The sequence below is a fragment of the Pelobates fuscus genome, chromosome 3 (genome assembly GCF_036172605.1).
Source record: "Pelobates fuscus isolate aPelFus1 chromosome 3, aPelFus1.pri, whole genome shotgun sequence".
Lineage (NCBI taxonomy): Eukaryota > Metazoa > Chordata > Amphibia > Anura > Pelobatidae > Pelobates > Pelobates fuscus.
Genome location: NC_086319.1, coordinates 423,952,933 through 423,976,010, shown reverse-complemented (window position 1 = coordinate 423,976,010; position 23,078 = coordinate 423,952,933). Strand labels below are relative to the sequence as shown.

The 23,078-nt window shown below is 45.7% G+C and overlaps 1 protein-coding gene across 1 annotated transcript in view; it reads right to left on the bottom strand.

Moving 5' to 3' along the window:
• Nucleotides 1-21,597: 21,597 nt before the first annotated feature.
• LOC134603657 (phospholipid scramblase 3-like) overlaps nucleotides 21,598-23,078 on the bottom strand; it is a 49,561-nt gene continuing 48,080 nt past the window's right edge. Inside the window, exon 8 of the mRNA XM_063449825.1 lies at nucleotides 21,598-22,036. Within this exon, the coding sequence (XP_063305895.1) occupies nucleotides 21,980-22,036 (57 nt within the window). The 3' untranslated portion in view covers nucleotides 21,598-21,979. The remainder of the gene's footprint in view (nucleotides 22,037-23,078) is intronic.

The following is a 23,078-nucleotide window of genomic DNA, read 5'->3' as shown; positions in this document are numbered from 1 at the left end:
GAGGAGTTGTGGGTCTTCCAATTCAAGAGATCGGTAGTCGTGAACGGGACATATACGAAGACTGGGTCAGCATGTGCCATTTGACCTGCGGCATCGAGATAGGCTGACCCAGGATTCAGACGAAGAGGAATCTGATAATGTCTAAGTTGTTGGGTACCGGTCAGTTGTCGGGTTAGTATAGGCTACGTGGAGGGGCGTCAGTTATGGGTTCCAGTCGGGGGGAAATAAGGCATGAGGATGTGGGAGCTTGATTTTGGGAAAAGCTAGTAAATAGAATACTCCCAGCCGAGCTAGAAGAAGCTTGACCGGAAGTTTGAAGTGGCGCCAAATCAGGATATTCAGATCTAACGGGGGTTGGTTCTGGTTCCGGAAGGGGAGGTTTAATACGAGGGGGAGTGGATTCTGTACTGGAGGAGGAAGCGGAAGTGGATGAGGGCAATGAGGGGAGGGGTATAGAACTTCCTGCACCCGCGTCACCTCTTCCTATAGGGAAGTAAGGGGGCGGCAAAGGGATCTCGGACTCAGGGGGCATGTCCAAAATGGGCCTAACCACAGTCCTAGTGGACAAACAAGTCCTGGCCATCATGAGGCGACATTGCTCCTCGTGGCATATCTGAATCCATTTTGGCGAGTCGTTTACGGCCTGTCTCCAACAATCAATATATGGAAACTGTCCGTAAAGTTCAGGCCTACCTGACACAGCCACGTGTACACGCTGTATCAGGGTTGGATCCAAACTACCACGTGGCGGCCATGCCGCAACCAAAATAGGCCACTCCCTAGTGCACAAAGTGACCAAACGTACAGGAGACATTTTAACCCCAAAATCACATGTTTTAAATCCCTTTTTAAAATGCTTTACCATACAACCTAAGGGATCCAAAATCGTTGACTCCGACGCGCCCATACTTATCAATGGAACGTTGTTGACAACGAATACTATGCACGCGTTCTATTCAACAGTCACACCCGTTTCCTCTGGCAACAGCACCACGTGGTACGGTTACCAAGTGAAACAATCTTTAACACATTTACAATCCCAACTAAACTATTGGCCAGTACCTTGAATGGACTACCTAAAACTATGTGTTACAAATCGCTATTTGTAACTGGCCCTTTAAATGAGAAATTGCCCTGCTTCCCTGGATTGTGGAGAAGCATGTTTGCCAGCCTCCTGCCTCATGACTATGGCCCCTGGAAGATTGTGCCCCTGAAAACTTATTAACATTTATTGGGTGTGTATGGCCCTTTAAGAACCGTCTGGGGACATATTGTGACTTTGCTGAACAATACCCCTTTAAGACTATGTCCCCAGACCGGTAAAATAACTTGCCCCTGGCTTTCCCCCACTTGGTTCAGTAAATAGGGCTTACTGAACCAAGTACCACACAGGCGGACCACCCAGAAGTTACAGTGTGCAGGCAATTTACCTCCCAGGCTGTGAGGTTACTGCCGGTCAATTGCACGTGGCGGCGGCCATCTTGGTTCACTCGAATGCGGTCAGCGGTGTATGCTAACGATTCTGTGGAACCAAAATCGGCTACACATTCTGCCGAACACCGCTGACCCTTACCTTCTCCCATACGGAACTTGCAGCTCCAGAGACTAAGTCCCGTTCGAAATGGGACTTAGTCGTTTTTTCGCATGAAATTGACCGGCCGCACAGCCCAAATCTATGGAACTGTTTTGGGCAGGAAATTGTGCTTGCGGTCGGTCATAAAGGACTTCCAGCTAACTTTTGATCCACTGGAGGGATTTGGCTGATTTTTGGAAGGGTTTATGTTTGATGTATGCTGAGTCTGAATATGTAACTTTTATTGAAATTGAATGTATGGTTTTAAAGTTACAGTGTGTATGTGAAAACTGTATTTTTATTGTATGTAATAATTGGTTTAACTGTTTATCTGAGGGGAGGGAACCTGTGGGCTGTACTATGCTGTTATTGGTTAATTTCATCCTCCCCCTGGGAGTGTCCTGTGTGTACCTTATCCTAATAAAAAGCAGGCTGGGTGTTCCAGTCCTCAGACCTCTTCTGACCCTCAATACGTAGCCGTGTCTCGTTATTGGAGGGAACTGCTATATCACACTGGGGATTGCTATGCGCTGCATATTCCCCTGAGCTCTTAATCACTTAGCTCTTGTAAGAGCTTGTTCCTGTTACGCTCTCCTGGAGGAGAGGTCTTCCCCACACGGTCCTGGAGGACAGAAGCCGATCCAGGGTGGACGGAAGACGGCGCGGCTCCAGTTAAGCTACGGCGGTTGTGGAGCCTGCGGTGGTTGTGGTGTCGTCTGCAGTGCTTGGAGTCCTCTGAGAGCGCTAGGAGCATCCATCAACGGAGGGTACTCGGTCGGGGTACACGGAGCTCCGTTACACTATGTACACCCGTTTTGGTTAGCCACACTGCCCAAGCACCACATATAGCGAACTAGAGGGCGGAATTTACAACAGCACCCTTTTCGTCTATTTACTCTATCAAAAATCTAGTGGGTTCCAAATTTACACGCCTTCCCACTTAGCCAAGATAGGTTGAGATCTAGCGAACCGAATTTACACAGACGCCGCTTAGTCTCCCGGTCCCTCCGACCTAGCGAACAAAATATACACCCTAGAACGCTAGTCTAGACAAGACACCGGTGTCCGGCTAGGGCTATTTACACAGGACCCCGCCTGACTCCAAACCAAATCAAACGGTCTTACTAAAGAGCGTTCGATTGAGCGGTGCGCCTTCGCTCCTTCCCTCCGACAGAGGGGGCAGATTCCATACACAGATTTAAACCCCTTTTGGGCCTACCGCACAATCGGTATACCCCTAGTGGGTCTGCCGTCTAAAACAGCAGTTGTCTTACCTCCTCGTTCCTGAACCTGAGTTCACACTCATCGACGGGGACACCCCAGCACTTCTTACGTAGAGGCCGATGATCTCCTGGACAACAGACCAGTGGCGCCGAGACGAAGGGAGGTCCACGCAGAAGTTCAGGGGTGCAGCCGTAGAGAACGTGGGCAAAGATAGACCGTCTCACGCCTCTGCCTCTCAGCTACCGTTGAACGATGAGCTTCCCGGCCAATGCACCAAATGATACCGGAGAAACTGACGGAAGCCAAGCACAGAGAGATGGACACAGGTTTCTTCAGGAAGGAAGAGATTCTTTATTGGATCACCGATCGGGACTCAGAGGGACTAATGTCACCAAAATACAGCAAGTTCTGAGCCCCGGACAATAGTGCAGGCTCCTTATATAGGCACATAACTCCTCCCATATTAAGCTCCACCCGCACATTCTCTTGACCAATCAATACAAATAAGAATTAACTTCCTGCTTGACCGCATGGCCTGTCCAGCACAATGGAGGAGGGGAATACTATATCCTGTATTCTTGCACATGCTCCGTACACTACTGATCGTATCTTGCCTCGTGCAACCAACTGATCGATACGTCAGCATATGCACGTACACATGCCACGTGGTAATCTCGGCCTACTAAATTTATTTTTACCGAGATTCCACCACAATACGAATAGGCTTGCACTCCTAGCAGTCAAACTGGAACAGCATGCAATAAATCCTCCCCCAATAATGAGACGACACTTCACTTTGAGGGTAAAACAGGAACTCTGGACTGGCTCATCCAGCCTGGCTTTTATTTCCATCTCACACATACAGGCCACAACCAGGGGGAGGCATAAAATAACCAATCCGAGATATGGTACAACCCACACATCCCCTCCCCTTAGCCTGAGAGATAATCCACTTATTATACAGTTTAAAACATAACTTTTACACAATATCTGTACCTTCAAAACCATACATCACATTCACACAAAATTACATATCCACAATCAATCCATTCAGGGGAACAACATATTAAAAAATGGCATGGATCAGACCAGGGGTTCAAAAGTTACTAAAAGTATCTTTTGTCCCTTACTGGCCGCATGGCAAACCGTTTTAGACAGATTTTACCTAGGCCTCTATCCTGGAGACAAAGAGGAAAGTAATCCAATTATCCAGGGCTAGAAGCAGACTCCATTAACCACATGGTTACAGAAAGACATAAAACACTTTAAAATACAGAAAGTTACTTTTTATCCATAACACACAGACATTTCACATATCCCCAGATAGCTGGGATCTGAGCGCACAAAACTACCGAATAGCGCGCAGATCCTACTCACACAGTACAATTGCCATGGAGCTAAAGTCTTTCCCATAGTCTTTCATTATATGAATAGGCTCCATGGTATAGCTATCTGGGGTATCACCGCTCACACAGGGCCATAATCACTGAATAAAAGTCCATACGTTTTCAGGGGCCATAGTCTTAAAGGGTATTGTTACCCAAAGTCTCAATATGTCCCCAGACAGTTCTTAAAGGGCCAGCAGCAGTATAATAAAATACCATTCACTGTGCTTAAAGGGCCAGCAGTCGCACAATAAAATACAATATGCCCCAAATAACCCAGGGGCCATAGTCAGCAGGTAGGAGGCGGGCAAACAGGCCACAAATGGGTTCCTTAAATTGTAGTGAATTGAAGATTTCAATATTCAGATTTCAATATTCAGACCAAACTAGCAGATCTGCAAATTGTCAGCTCAGCTACAGACTTCTTTTGGCTGGATTTGGAGAATTGTTCTAAATCTGCTATGTTAGTCTGAATATGATTTCCTTTTGCCTCTGTCTGTGGATAGAGATGGATGTCGTGTAAAATGCTTGCTTTATACTTTGTGTTTTGTATGGCTACAAATAGTGTTTGTTATTGTGACGATCTGAATCTCGCTATCCCCAGCGGCAGGGTGAGTTACAGGGAGTGGAGATGGTCGGTCTCACTCCCCAGCAGCAGCCAAAGTTACCAGGAGAGGAGATTGTCGGTCCCTCATCCCAGCAGCAGCAAGCAGCCCTGGGAGTGGAGATAGTCGGTCCCACTACCCAGCACCAGCCAGCGTTACCGGGAGGCGAGACAGCCAGTCCGACTCCCCAGCTGCAGCTTACTTTACAGGGAGAGGAGACAACCGGTCTCTCTCCCCAGCGGCAGGGCAAGTTATTGGGAGTGGAGACGGATGGTCTCACACCCCAGTGGCAGTGTGCATTACACAGAGAGAAGCATATGCCCTACCTGCCCCCTACTTACCAGCCGGACACCAGAAGCCACCAGTTCAAGTGTTTGTTTAAGGGTGGGCTACTCGACTAACTCAGGTACCGACCGACAGATGGTCAGGTACCTGGTAAGTCTTCCCTTGGGGGGGGGGGGAAGAAATGTGACGAACTGAACCTCATAACTGGTTCATGGAGGAGCCTGCTGGCCAGCCTCTTACCCTGTGACTATGGCCCCTGCAATAGACCTGGCTAAAATATTTTAAAAGGCTCTGTTCATGTGAAGTATTTCCTGTACTCCAGACAGAGAGACCGACTGTGAGCTCTAATTCTCTGGAACTGTTTTGGGCAGGGCCAGATTAAGAGCCCAGTGGGCCTGGTGCTGACAATTATGAGGGGCCAAAAACACTAAAACAGTCATACATCTCAGGCATTATGTATCTGGTGGAGTTTTTGCCGGAGGGAAACTCATAGGATGCAGCTATAAGAAATGCAGATTCTCTTGAAATATGCTAATCTCTCTCTAATTTTATTTATGCTTTCATCTTTCAAGTAAATCCATACCCCCTAACAGCAGTGTCCAGTGAAGCAGGAAGTCAATGGGCAGTGTTAAAGGGTGGGCCACTGATGCGCATCATGTAACCAGAACTCCCGAAAGGGACAAACATGCCTAAAAAGAATTGGAAGGCTAGCCTGGCATGAATGCAAGTCAGGCTGCCTGCCAATCATGCATGCTGACCAAGAGCATCCTGAGCTTGGCATAAATGCGTCTAATAATGCGCTCGCTCCACGCTTTCTAAGGACTGTCCCCTAGCACATGTCCACTTGTCTCCTTACCTTCTTACTAGCAGGCAGAAGCTCCTGGTATGAGACAGAGAACAGGTGGATGTAGTGAGTGTAGAAGAAAGGGAACATGCCACAATGTTGAGATCTTTCTTGCAGAAAATAGAGGCCTTACTAATTTGCATAACTAATTATGTATGCGTGACATCACATGATGTAAATCACAAGGAGTAAGAGAAAATTCTGTGAAATCACCAAACAACTACTTACAGTTCTATTCTGCTGTATAGATTTATTTCTCCCAGTGTCACTTTGTCTCCCAGTATCCCCATGTCTCCCAGTGTCCCCATGTCACTGGGGACACTGAGACACTTGAGGACACTGAGACTATGTATCACAGTGTCCCAGTGCCCCATGTCTCCCAGTGTCCCCTAGTGTTTGTGTCCCCATGTGATATTGGGAGACATGGGGACACTGGGAGACATGGGGAAACTGAGACACTAGGGACACTGTGAGATATGGGGACACTGTGAGATATGGGGACACAGACACTAGGGAGACATTGGAACACTGAGACCCTATGGACACTGAGACACTGGGAGACATGGGGACACAGACACCAGTGACACTGGCTGGGAGACATTGTCTTAGTGTCCCCATATGTGTCTGTTTTCCCATGTCTCAGTGTCCCCAAGTATCCCTGTGTGTGTCTGTGTCCCCAAGTGTCTGTATCCCCATGTCTCCCAGCCAGTGTCCCTGGTGTCTCAGTGTCTCTATGTCTCCCAGTGTCTCAGTGTCCCCATGTCTCACAGTGTCCCCTGGTGTCTCCCTGCAGCCTTTACCCCATCCCTCACTTCCCTAAGCTGTAGGCTGTCTCTGCAGGCTGGGAGCTGCTGTCTGGACTCTCTGTGCTGTGTAGCCGCTCCCCCGTGGATCAGTGAGTAGAAAGATGCAGGTATATGCTGTCTCTCTCCCCACAAACCTATCCCTGCCTCTCTCCCCACAAACAGCGAACCCTACTGGCTGATGCTGGTATTGCAGCGTTATCTCTGTTTATGCTGAGAAAAATACCAGCATTTCTATTGCCGGTAATACTGCAATATTGGCACCGGCCAGGCAGCCTTAAATAAATACCAGCCAGGGGGCAACCCTAAGAGTAGCATGTAAAAAGAAAAAAAGAAAAATATTCATTTTTTTTTTTTTAAATCAATGGGCCTATTCCTTGGGCCTGCGTCTGGAGCTGCAGCTCCATCAGCCCCTATGTTAATCCGGCCCTGGTTTTGGGCATGGGACCATGTGCACGGTCGGTAAAAAATAAGACTTCCAGGAAATTCCTGAACCCCTGAACTGATCTAGGTGATTTTTGGATATGTTGGTCACCCAGATCGGGGCTCTCAGGGGATGTAACATTTGTCGGGTTTTATGTATTTTTAGGGTACTTTTGTGGTGTTTTTAAAAAGTATGTTTTTTTCTGTGCTTGGAGATAATTGGATTAGACTTAGTACAGTTACTGATCCAATTATCTCCCAGACAGGGGGGATGGATTGTGTGCTGTGTGTGGGAGTGTCATGCCTTGTAACCTTATTGTTATTGGTCTGTGACGTTGCAAATCAGTCCCCCACCAGGTCACTGTGGGCGCACCCCTTGCATGGGGATTTTCATATAAGGCCAAGTGTGGCTCCCATTAAGCAGATATTTGTTTACCCCTTCATGAAGTCTTGGCTCATGTTTGGGGGATTGGAGAACTACATTCACTCTGGGGATTGCTATATCACAATACTCCCCTGAGTATAATCACTAGCTCTTCTAAGAGCTGTTCCTGCTACGCTCTCTGTACTAGAAGCGGTCTACCCACTGGAAGCTGAATACTGGTCTTGGGTGCAGGATGGGTGGAGGACATCAAGACTCCGAACAAGCTGCGGCGGTTCGTGGGGTCTGTGGTGGTTACGGTGTTCCAATGCAGTGCTTATGGTACTTGCAAGTACTAGGAAGCAGCAATTGACTGAGGTACCCGGTCAGGGTGCCAAACGGTCCGTCACAGTTATGTATTAATAAATTATTACATATAATAAGCTGTGTTATTATTCGTAATAAATTAAAATAAATCGTGTCCATCCAGTGTACATGCGCAGAGACATTGACCCACTTGTTTTTGCCACTATTTGTTTGTAGAGAGAGTTTAGAGAAGACCCCCATTTCATCTTACACATGAGGGAAGGTGGTCAAATCGTATTTCTTTGGTTTAAGTACATTTATACCGAGGAGAAAGTAATGGGGGATCTGGGAACCCAACATTTATTATTAAACCCTTTCTGTTTATTATATTAGGAACCAACACACGGGGCGAGGTATGGGGGAGCAATTTGCCCGGATTTTTTAGAAGTTAGTATAGGATCCCCTAAACGATTCCCATCCCCCACACTGACGTAGTTTGTGCGGGGGATGGGAAGGAAGGTTCTGACTAAATGTAAATATATTCATTAACAGATATTACAATGTTTAGTGATTTTAGAGTTGTTTATTAATATTTCGGGCGCTATGATTCCCTCCTCACTCCTGCCCAGCCTTTTATCAGTTAATAGTACTTGTTTTATAGCCCTTATAAGAATAACATTTCTGGGAACATAATCGGTGACATTGATATGGCTGCTGGAGCCCTGTCCACTGAGCTATCTCACTAACTGGGGAACATCGGAGGAAGCTGCTCGCAAGCTGTTTAGCAATTCGTCAAGCAGTTATGGTAATACCAGACCTGACATGAACTCGGCAATGAGATGTCATAGGACTTGCCTTAGTCCATGAGAAGGTAGAGGATGCATGGAATATTCTTCCAGCTGAAGTGGTAGAGGTTAACACAGTGAGGGAGTTTAACCATGCGTGGTTAGGCTATCCTAACTATAAAATAAGGCCATGGACTAATGAAAGTTGTAAAGGATCCCCCTGGCACAGAAGGGGTAAAATCCATTTAGGCGATATTCCCCTTCCAGATAGACGAGCAGCTACTGCAAGCACCAATCTCCCGAACTGCAAACAAATGAATACTGCAATTCCCGAACAGGAAACACACGAATGCTGTAAACAGCTTGTAGCGGATGGTACTAGGGCTGTCCTAAAAGACTGTGGTAAAAATGCAATTCGTGTGTTGTTTTCTATTTATATGGTTAAACTGTATGTAGGATTTGTATGATTGTTCAGTAGTTTCCATCCGTACTCCATACGAATGGAAACTACTGAACCAATAGACCACCCCAGAGAGAAGTGTGTATCTTATTAAGCTTTCACACTTCTCTAACCGCTAGTAGTTAATCGGTACTTTGTTGATGTATCCGGGTGGCCGCCGTTCGGTATATGAACACGTGGCGGCGGCCATTTTACGCACGAAAATCTCAGCAGTGTTTGGTCGTCGAGTGTCTGGAACTCAAATTGGACACTCGATTACCCGAACACCGCTGAGACCTCCAGGGCTCCATAACTCCCGAACGGAAAGGCTAATCAGCCCACCGTTCGGTAAGTTTAAAGTACCAAACAAGGGGATTCATACGAATGTAAGGTTAATCGTGGATGGCAGTATTTTATGTGTGTTTTACCTCCCGAACGAAGACTGACCGCAGGGCCAAACCACATGGAACCCTTTTCGGATACCACCTTGTGTGCGGTCGGTCAAATTACACCCTCCACCTAACTCCCGAACCCCTGGTCCGATCTGGGTGAATTTTGGATATGCTAGTCACCCAGATCAGGGCTACCAGGGGGTACCCAAAGTATTATTATCACTGCTTGTTTTAGGGTACATCCAGAACTCGGGGAAAACTACAGCATGTGTAATGGGATTAAGTGTCACACTGAGGGGAGGAGAGGTGTGGGAGGTAACGGTTACACTATTGGATACTGTACTGAATAATGTGAATCCCTCCCTTGCATGGGAGAATGCTTTATAAGGAGACTGTGTGGATTAAAAGTCAGTTCTGCTCCTGATGCTGTGTGTCGTCCAGTCATTGGGATCTGTATGGGGATATTCACGGATTACTTTGTTTGCTGGAATTATTACTTCATGGTATTTTTACTACTTGTTCCTGAGCCTCACTGGGATCTTTAGTGGAGTTAACCTGTGGAATAACAGGCCTCCGCTACACAGCCGAACAGGAAAAACCATACAAACAGCTTACACTCCTGGCAGTCGAACTGTAACAGCATACAATCAAATTCTCCCCAAGAACGAGACGACACTTCGTGATGAGGGTCAAGCAGAATCTGGTTTACTGGGGCTACCTGCCCGGCTTTTATGCAGGTCTCCCACCTGGTGGACACTCCCCTCGGAAACCAGATGGAAGACAGGGACACAAAATATACACTGACCAATCACGGACATACACCTTTAAACACTCCCACAATTACATCACAATCCCTCCTCTCTATCCTGGAGATAATTGGGAAGTAATCCAATTATTTCCAAGGACAGAGGCAAAACTCCATTACCCACATGGTGACAAAAAGACATAAAATTACACAAAAATATATAACTGTGCAGTGTAACGGATCGCCTGGCACCCCGACTGGGTACCTCCGTTAAAGGATGCTCCTAGTGCTTCCTGAGGCCTCCAAGCACTCTAGCCGACACCACAATCACCGAATCAGAGAAGCATATGAATCCTCTCAAGCCTCTGAATGCTGTAGACAGTTGAATAGGAACCATACGAATAGGTTTGCACTCCTAGCAGTCAAACTGGAACAGCATGCAATAAATCCTTCCCCCAATAATGAGACGACACATCACTTTGAGGGTAAAACAGGAACTCTCTCGACTGTCTCATCCAGCCTGGCTTTTATTACAATAATACACATACAGGCCACACCCAGGGGGAGGCATAAAATAACCAATCACATACATGGTTCAGCCCACACATCCCCTCCCCTCAGATAACATTAAACCCAATTATCCGGTACACTTTTCCAGCCAAATTCTGGATGTACCCCAAAAACAGGGGGTACACCTTTAAATCCAGCATCGCTGGATAGACCTTATTCAGGGGGACAACATATTCAAAATTCAAGTCATTCGGATGAACGGTTCGTGAGATATGGGGTTCCAAAGATTTGACCGACCGCATGGGTAAAGTATCCGAAAACAGTTCCATGCATTTTGGCCCTGCGGTCGGTCACAGAAAAGGGAATGAAACAGACGAATTGCCTGGGTTATAGAGACTAAGGGGAATTCGCATGAATCCCCTAGTTCGTGAGTTTCTTTCTACCGAACGGCGGGTCATTCGGTAGTTTCTATACGAATTTCTGGAAGTATGGAGGTCTCAGCGGTGTTTGCCTAGTCAAGTGTCCGATTTTAGTTCCAGACACTCGACGGCAAAACACCGCTGTTCGGTAGTTTAAGATGGCCGCCGCCACGTGTTTGTTTCCCGAATGGCGGCCACCCAGAGGACAAAGAATACATTACACTGATTGCCAATTACCCGTTTGCAACATTGTTGCAAACTGTAATTGGAGGCACACTTATTCCTGGATGGTCTGGTTGTTCGGTAGTTTCACTCAATATAATGAATGGAGTGATTCTACCGAACAATCAGATGAATGCTGCATACATATCCCAGGTTAAACTCAACACATAAATACATATGTAATATTAAAGGCAGTATACTGGAATATGCTCCACAGTCTTAAAGGGACAGTAGTCCCAAAAGTCCCAATATGTCCATAGATGCTGTTAAAAGGGCCAGTAGCAGCAATATACAGTACAATATGCCCCAAATAACCCAGGGGCCATAGTCAGCAGGCAGGAGGCTAGCAAACAGGCTTCTCCAGGGCCCAGTGGCGAGGTTGGTTTCGCCACATGCAGCTATTGCATAAAACTGGTACATTCAACACATCCCCAGATAGCTTAGATCTGAGCGCACATTATTACCGAATGGCGCTCAGATAATATACATACAGTCCAATCGCCATGGAGCCAAAGTCTTTCACCTTGTCTTTCGTTACACGAATGGGCTCCATGGCATAGCTATCTGGGGTAGCATGGTTCACTAAGTCAAAGTACCGAACGGACGGCGTTCACATTAATTGAAGGAGAAGGAAGGTCGGTGGCTCAGCGGTGTTCGCGCAAATAGTGTCCGTTTTGAGTTCCATAGATTTGGAGCTGAACACCGTTGGCCGTTCGGGAGTTTTAAATGGCCGCTGCCACGTGTTCGGCAAACGAACAAAGGCCACCCAGCGTTCGTCCATTAAGTTGCGGTTAACCGCAGCTTCTGGGCGGTCAATTGACGGCATACTCCATTCCCAGGTGGTCGGTCATTCGTCTGTTTGTTCGGTAGATTCAATCTACCGAACGCCCAGGCAGAAAGGCACGAACAAGCGTTTCTGCAGGGGAGAATACCAGTTTTTAACATGGGGCCATAGTCCAGCGGTAGGAGGCGAGCAAACAGGCTTCTCCAATGTCCAGTGGCGAGGTTGGTTCCGCCACAAAAGTATTTAGAAAATTTGGCAGACTAGATCGGCCGAATGGTTCTTATCTGCCCTCACATTCTAGGTTTCTTAGCAACTAGCAAGACTGACGTACTTTGTGCCAGTGACTCAATGAATCTGAGGAAATATCTGGTTAAATGTCCATATATTGCCTCATGTCTCCTTGTGGCCCACCCAATGCTCCATGATAACCTCAGTCCGGTCACTGCTGCAAAGGGTTAAGCCGCTATTTCCTGTCTCCATAGAGGAGAAGTAGTTTATACAGCATGGCTCTAACCCAGGGTAATTTTCATGTTACTCATTAATTAGATCAGGAGGTTATGTCATTGATAAGGGATTTTACACAAGTTAAATTGTTGGCTTTTCCAGGCAAGAGCCAAATAATCTACAAATATTCAGTGTTGTGTAAACTTCAAACATGTAAACGGATTAATTTATTAACATTAGCCATATGACTTTCCACCACTTACTATACCATGATATCTGTATAACTTGTGGTTTGTTCACCTCACACTAATGAGCTTTCGGCTTTTGGGTGCTGGCTGAGGCTGATAGGAGTTAAGACAGGCTCTGTTTAGATATTTATAATTCCAGTTTTGGCTCCTGTAGCTCTGATGTAATAGGAGGTCTTATCACTATGTTCCCTTGTTATAAATCATGGGTCACCGGATAAACCCACACAAGTGGTAGTCATGGGTCCTGAGAGCAGGAGAACCTGGTGTTGGGTCAATGCTAGTCACATATCCTGAGAGAAGGAAAGACTGGTGTTAGGTCAGTGAGAGCAGGAAAACCTGGAGTTGGGTCAGTGCTAATCACAGATCTTGAGAGCAGGAGAACCTTGTGTTGGGTCATTGCTAGTCATGGATCCTGAGAGCAGAAGAATCTGGTGTTGGGTCATTGCTAGTCATGGATCCTAAGAGCAGGAGATCCTGGTGTTGGGTCAATGGATCTTGAGAATAAGACAACCTGGTGTTAGGTCAGTGCTAGTCACGTATCCTGAGAGCAAGAGAACCTGATGTTAGGTCAGTGAGAGCAGGAGAACCTGGTGTTGGTACAGTGTTAGTCACAGAATCTGAGAACAGGAGAACCTGGTGTTGGGTCAGTGCTAGTCAAGGAACCTAAAAGAGCAGGAGAACCTGGTGAAAAAAGTCCCTGCTAGACTAGCGCTCCACTACATGTATAATATATGATAAAATGCTTTAATTATTTTATAATATATTTTACATATATAGGAAATAAGAGTTTGTGTATGTTATGGTTAACGCTTGTTTCCCTGACTACAAATTAAACGATATTAAGATATATAGATAGATAGATATTAAAATTATCTATCTATCTATCTATATATATATATATATACATTTAAAGACTAATTTTATATAATTTGATTTTATTAATTATAATTTGTGGGACCTGCCTGACAACCCAGGCAGACAGCCCAGATAATTTAATTTGCTAGCACTATATTTAACCCCATAACCTTCCAAAACAGCATAAAACCTGCACATGGGGGATACTGTTATACTTGGGAGACTTCTCTGAACACAAATATGAGCGTTTAAAACAGTAAAACTTATCACAACGATGATATAAGCAGTAAAAGTGCAGTTTTTGTGTAAAAAAAAATGCAAAAAAAAACAATATAAATGCTAACTTTGGCCAGGGTTTGTGACCAAGTGGCTACTACAAAAGACTGGACATACCCCATTTTGAATACCCTGGGTTGTCTACTTTTCCAAATGGTATGTCATGGTGGGGTTCATTTTCATTTCTGGGCTGCCATACCGTCTCAAAGGCAACATAGCCAATCTGGCAAATAGCAATTTACAAAAACAGAAATTGGCAAATCTTATGTTTGACCCTGTCACTTTCCAAATCACCATAAAACCTGTACTTGAGGGGTACTGTTGTACTCGTGAGACATTACTCTACGCAAATTAGTGTTTTAGAGCAGTAAAATGTATTATACTGATAATACCATCTGTGAAAAAGCAGCTTATTTGTGAAAAATGCAAATAAAAACAAATATAAATTAATTAAACTAATTTTGGCCAGGGTTTGTGACTAAGTGGCTACTAAAAAAGACTGGACATACCCCATTTTGAATACTGTGGGTTGTCTATTTTTACAAATAGTATGCCACGATGTGGTTAATTTTCATTCCTGATCTGCCATACGGTCTCAAAGGCAACATTGGTCCTGCAACAAAATGTCATAACTTCTCATATTTGTTTAGATTGTATTCATATTAAATTATGTTTCATATATGAATATTTGATGTGACATGAAAGCCCTGTTTCTCCTGAACAAAGTTATATATAATAAGTGTGTGTGCACTTAAATGAAAGAGGTGAATTATGGGTGAATCACATATAGCGCAAATTCCAGGTTTTGTTTATGTTTAGACAGTAGCTGGTCATTCGACAATGTACACATGTGCGCTACGCAGTGGTGTATCCTGGTTTTGTGTTTCCCTAGGCAGGACAAAACTCAGGTGCCCCCCCTGCCCGCCTTCTAAATACACACACAATCACACACACATTCACTGACAGATACGCATACACACACACTAACAGACACACACACACACACTCACTAACAGACACACACACACTAACAGACAAACACACACACACTAACAGACACACTCACACACACTGACACACACACACACACACTAACAGACACACACACACACACTAACAGACACACACACACTCACTAACAGACACACACACACACACTAACAGACAAACACACACTCACTAACAGACACACACACACACTGACACACACTAACAGACACACACACTCACTCACATTAATACATTCATTTTTTTCTAATTTAACCCCCCCATCCTCCTTACCTTTGGGAATGCTGGAGGGGGGAGGGGGGTTTCCATCTCCCTGGGGTCTTTTGGGGCTGCTGGGCGGTCGGTCGGGCGGCGCTGGCGAGGGAGCACTTTCCCCTGAGCTCTCTGCTCAGCTCCCTCGCCAGCGCCGCCTGCCCCCTGGACAGTGCCGTCCAAGGCAAATGCCTTGTTTGCCTCGCGGCTAATACGTCCCTGGCGCTACAGGGTTAGCGGCGGGAGGAATTTTTACGCACGCGCTGCTGGCGGGTCATCGGCAGCAATCTGTGTGATGCCCTCACGGTCATGCAGCACAGAGATCTGCGTGGACAACGCTCTGATTGGATCGCTTGTCCGCGAGGGCACTGTGAGGCGGGGAAAATACAATATATAAGGCGCCCTGAGGTAACAGCTAGCGCCCAAAAAGTTGAAGAAAAATTTAATTGGACCTGTTCCCCCACCTCCCCCCAATATTTTTTTTTTTTTTTTATGTCGTGGTCTTTTATTGTGGTTAAGGTCACCTGCTTATTTTAAAGGGGGGTGGTGGACTAGCTGAGTTTGGAGGAAATCTGGTAATTCATGTGTTAAAATCTCTGGGGGTTTAAAGGACGTAGATGTTTGGTTACAAGTTCTATATGTAAAAAGTGAATAAGTTATGGTTTGTAATGTGTTATCTGAGTCTGTGTGTTTTTATTATTATTTAGTCTGTGTTTATTCATATGTTAGCGTATGTTAGAATTAACCCCTGCAGGGCACATGTCTTGATCACAACTTGTACAATTGGCTCAGTCCTTAAGGGGTTAAACTACAATTGGTGTCTGTAAATAAGATACAAGGTTCTAGGCCCTGGGGAGATAGCGCAGCTAAGCGGACAAGGGCACATGTAGGAGTGTGGGGATAGATGCATGGGATTGGTTGGGAAGAGTCTGTGGGTGGGGTTATGTTTTGTGTAAGACAGTGTGGGGGAGGTCTTACCTCAGTGCCACTTGGGATTCTGGCCAGCAGACAGCTTCCCTCCCGCCCGCCCTATTAGTATATTTAGTCGCAGCTAGCCGGGGGTATGTCCTTGCCAATTGAGTTTGAGGTTACGTTTAAGTAGATGGAATGAGATGAACAAGTTTTTTAAGGTCTCAAACCTCCCCTGCTTCAAAGGTTAAACTTTAGGTTGCCTGAGGTCTCGTGCCCATCGAGCGTGGATAAGGTCGGCTGATGGCGGGCATTGGAAGGATTTTTTATGACGAGGGGGGAGGTGAGAGGGAGTGGTGATTAGGAACCACTCCATGTTTTTATTGGCAAGGACGGTTGGGTCACTGTATAACACTATGGGTGGAGTTATATATGTATATATGTTAATTTATGCTTATTTATGTCTAACGTTTTGGTTACAGAAAAGAAGAGATTTAATAAATAAAGTTATGGATGTGTTATGCAGTAATTTAGTTTGTGATAATAAATGCTGTGGCCTGTTTCATCCATACTAAGTGGTCTGTCGTTACTGGGGGGTTGAATGGGGTTAGATTTTGTTCTAGGCTGCATCGCGATTCCCCACTATGTACATACATGTTATAGATCACATTTTAGCTGTATAAATTGGTACTTTTACAAATCCTACATATTTCCACGTGACTACTTCCAGCTATTCCCACAGTTTAGTCATTTAGCTCTGTCTGACACTTACTGGGAGAATTCCACTTTAAGGCCAAAGTAGCCAAACTGTGAACATTCTTTCAGCCAGCGATGCTTCCATGTCAATCACTTTAAATTCTCAGCCTAGTCAATAACCGTGTTGGAGTTTCTAATCCCATCAGCCTCACACAGTCAGATAATGAGGCTCTGTCCAGCCCCAGAGAATGCTTGTTTGTCTTTATTGCTGAGCTTCAACACATATTCCGGTTAATGCGATCTCTGACTCACATTTCCCTGGCGTTCGTCCCAGGATCTGGAGGAGAACGCCGAGCGTTTGGAAGAATCATGTAAACAGAATTCGTGGATAACAAACAGAGACTCACTTACCTGACAGGAGCGGCCGGCTGTAAGTACACTGTCACATCCAGACCTACCGGGAGAGTTAATTAACAGCCCATTACTGGATCAGATTATCCTGACCTCATACTTCTCATCAGGGGACATAACCTGTGTCATAATTTTCACATTAAATTCATAGCGCCCAGTGGTGTATCCTGGTTTTGTGCTGCCCTAGGCAGGACAAAACTCAGGCGCCCCCTCCCCCCCGCGCGCCACCCCCACCCAATCCTTCCCCCCGTCCCGCCTTCTAAATACACACACACACACACACACATTCACTGACAGATATGGATACACTAGCTAACAGAAATACACACTCACTAACAGACACACACACTCACAGGCAAACACACTCACACTAACAGACACACACACAGTCAGACACACACTCACTCACTAGCAGACACACACACACACTCACTAACAGACACACACACTCACACTAACAGGCAAACACACACACAGTCAGACACACTAACAGACACACACACACTCACTAGCAGACACACACTCACTAACAGACACACACACTCACACTAACAGAAAAACACACACACAGTCAGACACACACACACATTAACAGACACACACACATTAACAGACACACACGCTAACAGGCACACACACACTCACTAACAGGCAAACACACACACAGTCAGACACACACACACTTTAACAGACATACACACACTAACATTAACATATATATATATATATATATTTTAACATCCCCCCCAGCCTCCTTACCTTTGGGAATGCTCGGGGGGTCTCTTTCTCCCTGGTGGTCCAGTGGCTGCTGGGCGGATGGCACTGGCGGGCTATCTGCCGGGCGTGCAGGCTGTTGTGCGCTGGCGGGTGGGCGGCTGGCGAGGGAGCACTTCCTCTAAACTGTCTGCTCAGCTCCCTCGTGCACCGCAGAGTGAGGCTGGGAGCCGGAATTCCGGCGCGCGAGGGAACTGAGCAGACAGCTCAGAGGAAGTGCTCCCTCGCCAGCCGCCCACCCGCCAGCGCACAGCAGCCTGCACGCCTGGCCGGCATGTCAGTTAGCTAACAAGCATATGCCCTGGGCATTTGGGGGCGGCGTTTTTTGCCGCTGTGACAAGCTGCCATTTGCCACTGGGCATTGGAGAGGACTTATTGCTAGCCTCCTGCCCTGTGACTATGGCCCTGGAAGGTATTGCCCTTTGAGACTTGTATTTGGGCACAATGTATGTTTGTATGCTGTTTCTGGCCCTTTAAATACTTGCTAGCAGTGTTCCAACTTTTAAACTGGCACTTTGAATGCATTCGAAGTGCCGATGCCGTTTCCATTACAGTCGAACACGGCCATTTTAATCCAGTTGAACGCGGTGAGCTGTACCTTCCCCTACCCTTCGACACTGCGGCTGGAGACTAAGTCCCGTTTGAAGATTCGAACACACGTTCGAACGGGTCTTTGTCATTTCTGGGTGTAAAATAGACCTCTGGTAGACAATATAACACCACGGAAACAACCCCGGTTTCACTTCGACACTTCGACAAAAGTCGAAGTGAGTTCGACGATTCGAACGGTGCCTTCGGACGGGACTTTGTAACTTTTCAGGGCAGAAATAGACCGACCGCACAGCCTGAATCTGTGGAACTGTTTTGGGCAGGGAAATGTGCTTGCGGTCGGTCCTAAAGGACTTCCAGCTAACTCTTTAACCCCTGGATGGAATTAGCTGAATTTTGGATATGTTTGTAAGTAAAATATGCTGATTATTAATATGAAGATTGAATGCATAGTTTTGGAGTTATAGAAATGTATGTTTAAACTGTATGTTATAATTGGGTTACCTCCCAGGCTAAGGGGAGGGAATCTGTGGGAGGTAACCATTGTATGGTTGGGTAATGCTTAATTGGATGTGGACGTCTCCCTTGCAGGGGAGAATTGCATAAAAGCAGAGTGTGTGTAATTAAAACAGAGTTCTTCTTGACACTCAATACGTAGCCTTGTCTTGTTATTGGAGGGAACTGCTATATCACACTGAGGATTGCTATGCTCTGCATACTCCCTTGAGCTTTAATCACTTAACTCTTGTTCCTGATACCCTCTCCTGGAGGAGAGGTCTTTCCCACACGGTCCTGAATGCTGGAGGTTCATTCAGGGTGGAAGGAAGATGGCGCGGCTCCAGTTAAGCTACGGTGGTTGTGGAGTCTGCGGTGGTTGTGGTGTCGTCTGCAGTGCGTGGAGTCCTCAGGAAGCGCTAGGAGCATCCGTCAACGGAAGGCGTCCGGTACAGCCGCCCCCTGGAAAATGCCGCCCAAGGCAAATGCCTTGTTTGCCTCGCGGCTAAAACGTCCCTGATAGTGCCCCCTGTCTGTGTCACTGTTTCACCATGCAGGAGGAGGGACAGACTCATAGCGCCCCCTGTCTGTGTCACTGTTTCACCCTGCGGGGGGAGGGACAGAATCATAGCCCCCCTGTCTGCCTCACTGTGTCACCCTGCAGGAAGAGGGACAGACTCATAGCGCCCCCTATCTGCGTATAGGGCATGGGTGTGCAACCTTTAGGCTTTCCTGGGCAGCATTGAGAAGAGAGGAATTACCTTGGGCTGCACGTAAAATCTATAATATAATTAATTTTATATAATAAAACTTCTTAAATTGGTTTAGTAGATGACTACCTTGTTGGTTATCCTTATGTGGGATTGCCATATTTAAGGATTCCAACTTAGGGAGTTGTCTACTAAACAAATACACACGTATATACATATGCACACATAACCACACACACAATCACAAATACACCCAAACACATACAATCACCACAGACCTATACACAGTCACACAGTCACATAATTACACACACATAATCACAGATGTACTCACAATCACAGACACAAACATACACACACAATCACAGACCTATACACACAGTCAGACATACACACACAATCACAGACACAAACATACACATACCTATACACACAATCCCAGACCTATACATACTTAGAGACACACACACAATCACATTATCAGATTGTGGAGAACAGAACCTCGTCACAGGCTTTTGGAGGAGCCTGCTTGCCAGCCTCCTGCCCCAGGACTATGGCCCCCTGCTATAGACCTGGCTAAAATAATTTTTAAAGGCTCTGTTCATGCAATTGGGATTTTATGGTTTGGTTCCCGAACAGCCGCACAAACCAGAGACCACCCGGGAGCTTGTTAAGCCTAATTGACAGTTTGTAACACATTCCACCACAGTGTTCTAAGTTTTAGCCTGGATGACAGGAACGATCACGAGGTGGCGGCCATCTTGTTCACGTGAACGCAGGCAGCGGTGTTTGGTCGTCGAGTTCATGGAACTTTTTTCGGTCACTGAAACTCCCGAACACCGCTGGACCTCCAGGATCACCTGCATTCGGATCTACACAACTTAGAAGGGCACTGTTCGGTGGAAACATTCCCACGAACAAGGTGAACAAGCTCCAGGGTAAGAACATTGACTATGTTAGGTAGTTTGTTCGGTTTTTAAAGCCCTGATTCTCTGTAACAGTTGAACCGATCTGTGTGATTTTTAGATATGTTGGTCACCCGGATCGGGGCTATCAGGGGATGTAACTTTTGTGGGGGTTTTTTGTGTTTAAAAGCAATTTGGGGGATTTTGTAAAAATGTTGGTTTTCTGTGCCTGGAGATAATTGAGGTTAGTACAGTTCCTGACTCCCAGGAGGAGGGATTATCTTGTTCTATGTGGGAGTGTCCTGGACCTGAGAGCCAATGTAATCGTGTATATGTTTTTACTGTAGTCTACTCTCAGGTCCATGGGGGAGTGCCCCTTGCATGGGGACCTGCATATAAGGCCAGTTATGACTGCCAATAAACGTGTTCCTGCTTACCCTCAACAGAGTCTCATCTCATGTGTGGGGGAAACAACTGTATCTACTCTGGGGATTGCTATATCACTATATTCCCCTGGGATTATAATCACTTGCTCTTTTAGGAGCATATTGCTACACTCTCTTGGAAGCTGGATCCTGGTCTTGGGTCCAGGGTGGGTGGAGGACAGCCAGTCGGGGTGCCAGGTGGTCCGTCACACAGACATACACAATTAATCATAGACATGCACAATCACAGTATGTGAAGGGCTCCCTCACCGCCTGGCAGCGCGGACGGCAACCAGGCCGCATGGCTAGCAGTCCCGGGCCGCGGAACATCTCTTGTATAGGATTAGCTTTAACTTCAAAACATAAATTTAGATCACAGTCATGGAGTATTTATTAATCAGAGCGGATACATGAATTTATTTTCAGGTCTTTTTCTTTACACTTCACTTGTAAATATTATTATAAGCAAAACATTTATTATTAACATTTTATTCATATTTAATGTGTTAGGTATAGAATATTCTAGGGAGCAGTGTTTACGTTGCTCCCTAGGGACACTTCCAGTAACAGTCACTGACATTCGGCGTCTCCACACTCTGCAGGGGGCGCTGAACGTTCCTCACTAGAGATGCATTGGATAGGCTGAGATTGTCAATTTTATGATCTCACCCAAGGGGGTGGAGCCAGCCAAGACTGTGCGGTGCTGAAATAAATCTGAGTATACGTGCCTTTTAAATTGGTGGCGGACCTGGCGCCTAAATAGTGACAGGAATACGGGTTTGTTCCTTATACATTATATATTTATTCCAGACGTATAGAATAATATAATATACATTGCATGAAATAGTATTAAAACACTGAAACACATAGCTGCACATATGTACAAGGGATTTGTGTACAGAGACGGGCGCGGAATGTCAGTCACTGTTCTTCCTGTACAGGATCTCTTGTCTCTTTTCGTAAATAACATAGTCCTGTGAAAGGAACAGAGAAACCAGTGACAGCAGACAGACACAGTAAATATTGTAACACAGAATTGTGAGGATATTTATGGGGTGATAAATATTAAAAAATAATATTGTCATAAATTATCAAAAATTAATTTAATAATTTTTATTATATTAAAAATTTATATTGTGGCACTGTCTTCCCGATTAATGATATAAAGCTGAGAATTACCCAATTTTTTTAAAATTCTCTTAGATCCTAGAGTAAGTTTCACTAGAGGATTTAACTTCACTCAGTAATCACTAGTGATGTCCCGAACGGTTCGCTGGCGAATAGTTCCTGGCGAACATAGCATGTTCGCGTTCGCCACGGATGGCGAACATATGCGATGTTCGGTCCTCCCCCTATTCGTCATCATTGAGTAAACTTTGACCCTGTACCTCACAGTCAGCAGACACATTCCAGCCAATCAGCAGCAGACCCTCCCTCCCAGACCCTCCCACCTCCTAGACAGCATACAATTTAGATTAATTCTGAAGCTGCATTTTTTTTTCCTATTATTTTTTTTTGTGTGTGTTTGTGTTTATTATACATTATCCTCCATAGCCAGTAACCTGTGTTTATTATACATTATCCCTCCCATAGCCAGTAACCTGTGTTTATTATACATTATCCCCCATAGCCAGTAACCTCTGTTTATTATACATTATCCCTCCCATAGCGTAACCTGTGTTTATTATACATTATCCTCCATAGCCAGTAACCTGTGCTTATTATACATTATCCCCCCCATAGCCAGTAACCTGTGTTTATTATACATTATCTGGTGTAACAGTAGTGTACATTTAAAAAAAAAAAATACAGGGGGCTTGTTGTCACCTTTCGGGGACCCTTGGTGTTGTACGTGGCTGGGTGGAGGAAGAGACCTTCAATGACATCAGTGAGGACAAGGAACGGGACATGGCTAGCTTGGTATCCAACCTTGTGCAAATGGGGAGTTTGCGGTTTTGCAAATGGACTGTTTGCGGTTGTTTGCGGTGCGGGGAGTTTGGCCTGTCACTGTGAAGC